The sequence below is a fragment of the Diplotaxodon limnothrissa genome, linkage group LG18, assembly GCF_057381915.1.
Source record: "Diplotaxodon limnothrissa isolate DT_005_m linkage group LG18, D_limnothrissa_male_GT1.1, whole genome shotgun sequence".
In the NCBI taxonomy this organism is placed as follows: Eukaryota; Metazoa; Chordata; class Actinopteri; order Cichliformes; family Cichlidae; genus Diplotaxodon; species Diplotaxodon limnothrissa.
In genome coordinates, this window is record NC_140613.1 from 25,149,711 (window position 1) to 25,159,300 (window position 9,590).

General features: G+C 41.7%; 1 protein-coding gene across 1 annotated transcript; it reads left to right on the forward strand.

Moving 5' to 3' along the window:
- Positions 1–2,713: 2,713 nt before the first annotated feature.
- On the forward strand, positions 2,714–6,288 carry LOC146613738 (neuromedin-U receptor 1-like). Its single transcript, XM_085378065.1, has 3 exons — positions 2,714–3,410; positions 5,495–5,728; positions 5,963–6,288. The coding sequence occupies exons 1-3, from the start codon at positions 2,714–2,716 to the stop codon at positions 6,286–6,288; spliced, it is 1,257 nt and encodes a 418-aa protein (XP_085234191.1).
- The last annotated feature ends 3,302 nt before the right edge of the window (positions 6,289–9,590 follow it).

The following is a 9,590-nucleotide window of genomic DNA, read 5'->3' on the forward strand; positions in this document are numbered from 1 at the left end:
GGTCCACCACCCAGAGTGAAATGATAAACTACAAAAAGTTGAAACAATAAAACGTGTCCAGTGCAGCCCCTGTTTCTCGTGTTCCTGGTGAACTCCACTGTTGCTCCATTCCTTGCTCCGGCCCACTCATCAATCAATCATCATTTGACCAATGCACAGTCAAACTATGTGGGTTTTTGGACGAACACATTTGCATAGACAAATAACTATGCAAATGGACACAACTGTGGGAACATCTTACAGCTAAAATATAGCAAAAACCAACATTCTGGATCAGTTTAAATCTTAATACACTGATGGGAAAAAAGATTAGAGATTAGCAAAGTAGTTATGATTCATCGTGTGAGGGACATGAACATCAACGGCAAAGCAGTCATGCCAACACGCACGTCACAATTATCGATCACCGAGGTACATCCAAGACATTCACATTTGCCTTCTGCAGACTGTAGGTTCTTTAACATTTTTTGGGGTTTTTTTTTTCAAAATTGCAAAAAGTATTTAAGAAAAAGCTGTTGCACAAATCAAAACAAAAGCTTTTTCGTCTTTTCTGATGGAAAAACCCAAAATTTCATATTTTTACAGCCTTTTTTTCTTGTTTCCAGATGTGCACCTCGCCAGTTGCTGCCGATTCTACTAATGAAAAAGAGTGTTTGTTTTATCTTTGATTTGAAATGAGTGGAAACGGGAGCACACCCACACACACACATACACCACACATACCTGTACTCAGCTCGCAGGCTTTAGGGTCAAAGCAATCTCACCTTTAATTTTCTCACCGGTGCAATATCTGTGAAAGCAATATAATGCAGGATCACAAGGCAGGTAGTGTCTGTGCAGGCTAGGTTCATGAAAGTGTGTATCACGGTGTCGAGAGTAAGATGAGAAGAAAAGATGAAAACAAGTTGAATTGGAGGAGAAAGATAAAGCATGTAGTGATGGATGGACGCGAGAAGATACTCCAGGGATAAAGAGAGATGGAGAGAGAGAGAGAGAGACAGAGAGAGAGAGAGCGAGAGGCGGGCTGAACACCAGCCATCAAATACGGGAAGCCGAGCCAGTTGTGACGCACTAAGGCACCAAGGCGGTCAAGATAAAGTGTCAGAAAAAAGTCCAGGATGCAGAGAAACATGACAATCACCCATCTTCCCTCATTTCTTCAGCTCTTGCGAATCCTGTAGATAAGAAGAGTATAAAGACCACAAACTGCAGGTGAGTGTTTGTCCTTTTTGTTTGTACCTCATTTGAAGTTATCTTAACAACTCCGCTGCCTGTTACAACGATATAGAAATCCCCGTGGGGGAATCCAAACACAGCCTAAACACATCTAAACAGCCTCCCTGGCGTCTGTATTCTGCTGAACATAAATTTCTAACAGGGCAATATTGTGACAGTGCTGTTAATCGTAAAATCAATTTTTGTCGAGAGGACCAGAGAGGATATTAAACATATTAAAGATAATTAGAAAGCATGTGCTGAACATTCTTATCATATCAGGGATTCAGTGAACTGATTGGGCTGCTGCTAGTTGCTATAGATGAAAGCCAACAACTGTCTTTTCTTTATGTAGAGATACAAAACACATAGGATGCAAACATCCAATCAAAGTTATATTAATATTAAAAAGTCACTGAGCTTACTTCTTTCTTTTGTACTTGAACCTAAGCTTCTTCTTCTTTTTTAAATCAGAGGCTTGAAATTTTATCATGTCAAGGTTGGACATTACAGTAGCCAAGGACAAGGTATGCCTACATTTATTCTCCAGCAACAGCTGCCTGGGCTGAAGCCAACCTGTAATGCCATGAGACTACTTTGGGGGGATTGTTTTTAAATTAGATGTCTTAATTATACTGAAGTCTAAAATTACATGTGATTATGCGTGAGTGAGCGACAGGCAGCTATCATCTAGCTGTCTGCTTGGTGTCACCTCAGTTAATTGAAGTCGCTGACAGATAAAAGGATTCACAGTGCAGTTGTGCTGTCGAAGAGATAGTTAAAGAAAGTCTGCACTCCAACTTCAGTGAGGGAATTTCTGCTATTATTCTATTTACATCTGTTACTAATGTGCCACACTATGAACGCAGCTAATATTAGCTGATGACATGTAGTTCTTGGCCAAAACTGCAGCGCACTGACTGATACATGATATCATGGGGGCTACGTCTTATATATAAAGCTAATTGCCAAGCTTCAAACAGCAGGATCCTATAGTTCTCAAGATACAAAGGAGCAGCATCTTCAGTATCATTTCCCTGCCTCATAGATGAATGTATTATTTCACTTCAACAACCGTTAATTATGAACTGTTTGCATTTTTAATTCAGATTTTTTTAAAATCACAACACTAGTTGATCCCATCAGATGTTAAATATCAAACTTCCTACTTTCTACTTTTACAGATTCCTGACTGGCTCCATAGTGTAGCGGATACTGCGCTCACCTAACATATAAAAGATCCTTTTAGAACAGAAGGAGCTACAAATCTCTGGGAGGGTTGTGTCAGGAAGGGCATCTGGTGTAACAATATGTCAAATCAAATATGCAGATCCATCTGCTTTGTCGAACCACGTTGTGAATAAGGCTGCAGCTTAAAGAGCCTTCACCCTTTTCTGACGCATGAGTGTTTAAGGAATCCTTTAAAATTCACACTGTCTCCTTTTTCTTTTTCCATCAGGTTTATATTAGTTGAGGAACCTGCTGTCCAGTCACCACGATGCCGATACCTAACTGCACCTTCAACTCTCTTGCAGCCATTTTAACTGGTGACAGAGAACTCAGTGACTTAGGATGCCCCGATTCTGCTGTGGTGTGTGGAATGAATATCTCCTGGGTGTTGACGAACGCCACTCAAGAAGATCTGGAAGAAAAGCTTTGCTTGACTGAGGACAAGTACCTATCCAAAAATCTGGGGGAATCAAAATCCCCCATGTTTCTCCCTGTCTGTGTCACTTACCTCACCATCTTCATCGTGGGTGTCCTGGGCAATTCCCTGACCTGTGCGGTCATTTTACGCTACAGGGTGATGCAAACGCCAACCAATTACTACTTGCTGAGCCTGGCTGCGTCCGACCTGCTGGTGCTGCTTCTGGGGATGCCGTTAGAGATCTACGAGATGTGGCAGAACTACCCCTTCCTGCTCGGAGAAGGGGGATGCTATTTTAAAACCTTCCTATTTGAAACTGTCTGCTTTGCTTCCATCCTCAATGTCACTGCACTCAGCGTGGAGCGCTACGTGGCGGTGGTGCACCCCCTCAAAGTCAAGCATTTGACCACACGTGCTCACGTTAAGAGGGTCATCCTCATGTTGTGGGGGCTGTCCATGCTGTGCGCTTTGCCAAACACCAGTCTGCATGGGATCGAAGTGCTGCCGCCACAGTTTGGTCGACAGTTTCCCCGATCTGCTATCTGCCGTATGTACAGAATTTATATTTTAGTTTTACTTTATGTGGTCTGCAGATATGCTAGAAGCTCTCTGGTAATGTAAGCGTGTTCACCTGCTGATTTAAAGCAGGTATAAGGGTTACTCTTTACCACTCAGTACAGTAAGATGTCAAAAACCAATGGTTTTCATTCATAAACCAAAGTGTTGGGCTTGGTGATGGTGCTCGATAGAAAAAGCGAACCTTCCTGAGCTGCACATAGATAACTGGATGCCATCTGTAACAGTGATTAATCATTTAATCACTGTTGAAACACTTTACTCAAGTCCTGAGCAATATCAGTAAATCTTGTCTGGGATCACTACTGTAAAGTTCGTCCCAGTACACTGAATACAGTACGTGATACTACACTTTGGTAGCAGCAGTATTAACCTGGCTTGCCAGATTATGAGACCACAAATCCCTAGGGGGTTGTGTCAGGAAGGGTATCTGGCATATAACTGCTAAATCAAATATGGAGAACAACCTGCTGTTATGACCCTTTATGGCTAAGAGAGCAGCTGAAAGTAGCTTTAATATTGCAAGAGGCAATCTACGTTATAGCTCTTGCAATATTTCAGTCTGGAACAAAGTAGTGGTTTTTCTAACAGACTGTTACCAGACATTTTCATGGTTATAGTTTGGGTAAAAAAACAAAACAAAACCCAGAAACCTGACTGCGTATTGGAAATAATTTACCTGAATTTAAGGAGCAGGACCACACCTCCATACATCTGACCTCCTGAGCACTACAAGCTATTCATTCTTGTTTTCATGTCCCATCCTCCCTCCCTTTTTCAATTAATTCACTTCTCATTAAAACATGGGGATCTGCCTGACCCAGGAGCCGCCGTCAGTCCCCTCTGAGGCCTTTCCCAAACCGCACCTTCAATTTATGCTCAGACCATCTGCTATTATCTTCTAGAAACACTGTCAAACCTAAATGAGGATGTGGTCCCAGCTAGCAAATTAACAGTTAAAAGTAATGGTATACCTGGAATTGTGATCTATAATCATTTTCAAGCATGAGCTCTGGATAATATTCGGGGAATCAAGCTGAAGCATTGTATGAAGTTGCCGTTTTGAATATACAACAGACAGATAGAAGAGAATTTGCTTTAGACGTCTTCTTTCTACTTGAAATAATTTGGCCTAGAGCAAAACGAAGGTAGGACAGGTTCAGACATGTCCACGAGCAACCATTACTTTATGCTAATAGCATTTTACAGACTGCTAATCATATGACATGAACTTGTTGGCCATTTTGGATGTGATAGCCATAGTGACAATGGAGAAAATGATATAGGACCCAGTCACACGGGCTTAGAGACCAGGTTGTGACTGTGCCAACCACCGGTAGTGAAAGAAAATTGAGTACTCCCCCACTAGTTGCTGGAGGTTGCTAGGAAAATGCCTGCTAAAGCCCAGTCTCCATCACTAGGGGAAAATACATCTTCTTCGAACAGTTCACAAAACCCTCCTCACGATTGCTTCGGTCGCTGTCTTATTGCTGTGATCACCCAAAGTTTGCATGGAAGTGATGCACTGGCCAGCTACTCTCTAAGGTGTAGGTAATCTGCAAAAACGGTGGCACAAACTGAAAATGAAGACCATTTGCCTTCAAAGTAAAAATGATGCATTTTGAAGCATGTTGACTGCAGTGCTGAGGCTCAACCTTTAATCTAAAGGTGAACCTACTCCATTTTCATGTTTGTGTCTCAGTTTTTCAAGTTTTACTCCAGCTTGAGTAGCGGTTAACAAGCGTCTGCAAAGAAACATGAAAAACTACAGGCAGCAGTTAGAATCTGATAGAAATCAAAGCAATCTCTCAGAGGTCTTTGATGCAGCACCGTCTTTGTCTGGATTTCACCCAGCCAGAGCAAGCAACCTCCAGGAAACACTTCCAACTAGTCGGGAAACAAATATTTTTCTCTAGCAACAAGTACTGTGTACGTGATGTCACATGAGAAACCTTGAAGACAGCTGCCAGGTTAAAGTCTGCGTTAGACATTTTTATTTGCACTGCTCAGATTTATTCTGTTTCTCTTGCTATCCTATCTTATATATATCCTCAGATCTGGTCAAACCCATCTGGATGTACAACTTAATCATCCTGATCTCCACGCTGGTCTTCTTCCTGCTCCCCATGCTGATCATTAGCGTTCTCTACCTGCTCATTGGCTTGAGGCTGCGCAGGGAGAGGGTGCTGACCACGGTGGATACTAACTGTGGCTTCGGTTCTGAAAGTATCTCCAGCTCCCACAATCAGAGGCTGAGCAAACGAAATGTGCAAGTAACCAAAATGCTATGTAGGTGTTATTTTACTATATTTTTATTCTAAATTAAATTGGCAACAACCCTAACCCTACAAAAATCAAGACCCCATAGTCAACATTTCTGAAATGTTTGTGTTTAAATTCATTATTTTAAGATTATTTACAATATTTTGTTTAACTAGTCATCTGCCATTAAAGACTTTACTGGTGTCCCAAAACAAAATTTATGTGCCCCATGAATCACATCCATTGTTCCATCTGCTCTAGGTGTGCTGGTGGTTGTCTTTGGCCTGTGTTGGGCTCCCTTCCACATCGATCGCTTGATGTGGAGCTACATCAACATATCATACGAGCAGCACCGCAGGATCTTCGAGCATGTCCACGTCATCTCTGGAGTTCTCTTCTACCTGAGCTCCGCCGTCAACCCCATCCTCTACAACCTCATGTCCACCAGGTTCAGAGAAATGTTTAGCCACATTACCTGCTACTCTAACAGCTGGAGAGAACACTCGAGGAGCTTCCAGATGACTCAACGCAGCACCCTGCGTGAAAAAACATCCCAAAGTAACAAAATGACTTCTGGAGCCTTTTGAGCCTTTAGGAGACAAAGGAAGTAAAGGAAAAACTGAATAAACAAGAGTTCTGCACCAAGCACCACTAACATTATGGAAAACGATGTTCCTGCATTCATATAGATCTCGAACACAACCAGAATCTGTGTCTTAGCAGCTGATATGACTCACAATGAACACAATTCACAGGCTATTGCCCAAAAAACTACAAATATTACACTAAAATCTGACAAATACTGTAGGGGGAGCAGCAGGTCTTGTGAACTGTGGATGGACAGAAATAGACGGTCCTTCAGCCGGATGAGCTAAAAGGTGGTTCCTGAGGCGCCTCACCTTAAGAGAAAACAAGCATATTTCCCTCCTGCATGCTTTTACTCTATAATCATTTTTATCAACAAGTCCCAGAGTGTAAAAAGAACAATGACTGAAATTACATTCAGAGTGAAGACCAACAAGACCGCACACTGAGGTTACTGCACTGCCACATAGATGATGCAGCAGCATTTTTATGCATTGGCATCCCATCAAATGCATCAAAAGTAAACGTTTTCTATTGGAAATGGATGTGAATGTATTTATTACATACATACTGTGTAATGCAATGAATAATATTTCCAGGCTTGCCTACATGCTGCTCTACAGCCCATTAACACACTCCTAGCAGCAGTAACACTGAATACATTTGTCTGTGAATGAAAGCCAACGAAGTGTACATGAAACGGTTTGATATTTATAACCACTACGGACGCTAATCATGACACAAGTATTTACATTATATTCTGAAAATACTAAAGAATCATTGATATTATGTAGCAGTTGCCACAGAGGTTCCACATATATTGATACGTATATTATGGACTTGTATACAATGTACATGACTAGTAACTCTACATATTGCTTAAGTTTTCACTGCAGCATAATTTGACATATGGTTATTGCTCAGTCCCATTCATTTTCTGCTTTGCTGGTAAGCGGTGCTATTGTTTACCTATTGCTTTAATTACTTTTTGATGCACAATGTGTACATATGACATGTTTACAATATCTTTTTATGGTGTGCACCATTAAAACAGACCTGATTTTGAATATCAGTGCTGCTTGTAAGATGTGTCAGCAGGCCCACTCAGAAAGAAAAGATCACACCGAGTCTTGTCTTCTTTGGATTCCTATAGTGCAACCGGCCCCGGGAGGCAAAGGTCTTCTGTGTATACATCGCAGTAAAAGTGTCGGGGTGAACAATAACGAGGCGTGCCGAAAGCCACGAGAACCTTCCGACAGGATGTCTCATCTCAACTTTAGGTGACGCACAGCGCGGAGGAAAAAACTCATTTGTATACATGGAGAAGATGATGATGAGGGGTAGAAGCTAGGAGGAAAGATGATGTCACCGGGTCAATAATATGGAACAAAGAATTAATGAATGATTAGATGAAGCAGGATGTGAAAGCAGACAAAGATGAGCCATCTGTTCAATACTGACAAATCGCTTTGGAATGAAACAGCGTTATCAGTGTGCCACACCAGCACAGATGAAGGGCCCTCTACCCACAGCTTCCATCAACATAACAAAATGCAGCGTTTACGCACTGGCTATGCAAATTGGCCCATTAAAAAAAGGGTACATCACAGCGTCGCCCAAATAATTACAGACACTGAAGACCGGGGTAATGATTGACTCCTGTGGGACTTTAATGTGACACTTCGAGGCAGGCAACATCATTTACCTTTGAAAGATTTTTTTTAAATTAAGACATTAAAGGACAGATCACAGAAATTAGAAATTCAATGTGTTTCATTTTCACTCACAGAAATATGGAATCATCCTCACGATGAAAGTCACGAGGCCCAAGAATTGGAAACAATAGAAAGTTCATGCGATGCTCAGTGGGAGTTCTGGGAAGGAAGACTGGTGAGGGACACTAATCATCCGATCAAACTCAACAGACACGGAACTTTGAAAAGGTAATTTATATCCATCATCCTGACACGACAAGAGCTCCCAAAATAACAAACGGTAGTGAGTTACGAGTTTGAGCTTAGAAATCTAATTGGCTCTGCAACAACGGTAAACTTAAAGGCCACTTCTATTACAGTAGAAGATGAGGAGAGATGGAAACTTAAAGGCTACAGTGCCACTCAGTCCTCTTTTAATAGCAAAGTGATAATTGGAAATGTACTAGGACAGGAGATAATGTCAAGGCGCAGAGCAGTATCAGAGACAAGAAGGATATGGAAGTGGAGATATGATTTCCTGCCAAGAGGATGATGTGAAGTGCTTCATAATGAGATGAGGTTAAGTATATTGTGAGAATGGGGACTGACACAGATGGGCTGTCTCAAACTCAAAGGTCTCTCTTACATTAATAACAGTTGAGAAAAACGTTACTCCAAGTGTCATTGACCTGATGTGTTGAGGAGAGGCCAGAGCACAATGAAGCGACACCTTAGTACGCCAGCGCCGGGGTCAGCTCAAGGAGGATTTGCATTTACTAAGCAGTAGAATGAAGCAAGATAGCTGTCAGGTTTAAGGTACTTAATCCAGTTGCAAAGACTTTCCAGCAGGCTTCTATCAGTCGAACAACCGTGACTGACTGAGCCATTTGCAAACACTCCATCTGTCCAAATGACCAACACTATTCGCCCATCACTGTGTATTAATACTTGTAATCATGCTAGGATCTCTTTGGATAGCAATGCAGTTTTTTAAGGCTGAGGCTTATCAGCAACAATTCACCGGGTTGACTAGTTGGCTAGACCAGGGATTGACCCACCTGGTGATCATCAAGAGGGCACATTTGCTATCCGATCTTTATGTGATGACGTATGACCTCGCTCAAATGAACACCTAGAGAAGGTTTTAGATTTAGAGCTTCAGTGGAGATCAGTAGAGACTTGGAGAATCCATGCTGAGGTGTCCATGTGGGCTGTCTGTTAATCTTATTATGAGGCTAAAAGGGCTTGTCAGCCTCGTTAGCCTTTTTTTGAGGCGATCATGTAAAAACGCTACTGAAGGTCACTAGAGCAGCACTAGCACAAAAAATGTGTGTGGTTAAATGTTTTGAAAATGTTTCCTTATAATTCTGTGATAGTCAGCAGCATATTTATATATCAAATATCAGCAGTGATAATCCTGCCAGAAGTTTAGACAAGGTCAGTCATTCAGGAGATAATTAGATACCAATGAAATTGTTTAGATCAATCAAGCCATTTACTCTAGGAAAATAACTCCCATCTCTGCAGCTGTTAACGTGACTCACAGCCCTACTCGCTGTCATATAACCACACTATCACTAGCCACTTCATTAGGTACACTTTGCTAGTAT

What these genes read in the sequence shown, in the direction of transcription:
- LOC146613738 (XM_085378065.1), top strand. Translation starts at nt 2,714, where the DNA reads ATGCCGATACCTAACTGCACCTTCAACTCTCTTGCAGCCATTTTAACT. An exon ending in TCCCCGATCTGCTATCTGCC is followed by an intron (nt 3,411 to 5,494) that starts GTATGTACAGAA and finishes ATATATCCTCAG; the next exon opens with ATCTGGTCAAACCCATCTGG. An exon ending in GCAAGTAACCAAAATGCTAT is followed by an intron (nt 5,729 to 5,962) that starts GTAGGTGTTATT and finishes CATCTGCTCTAG; the next exon opens with GTGTGCTGGTGGTTGTCTTT.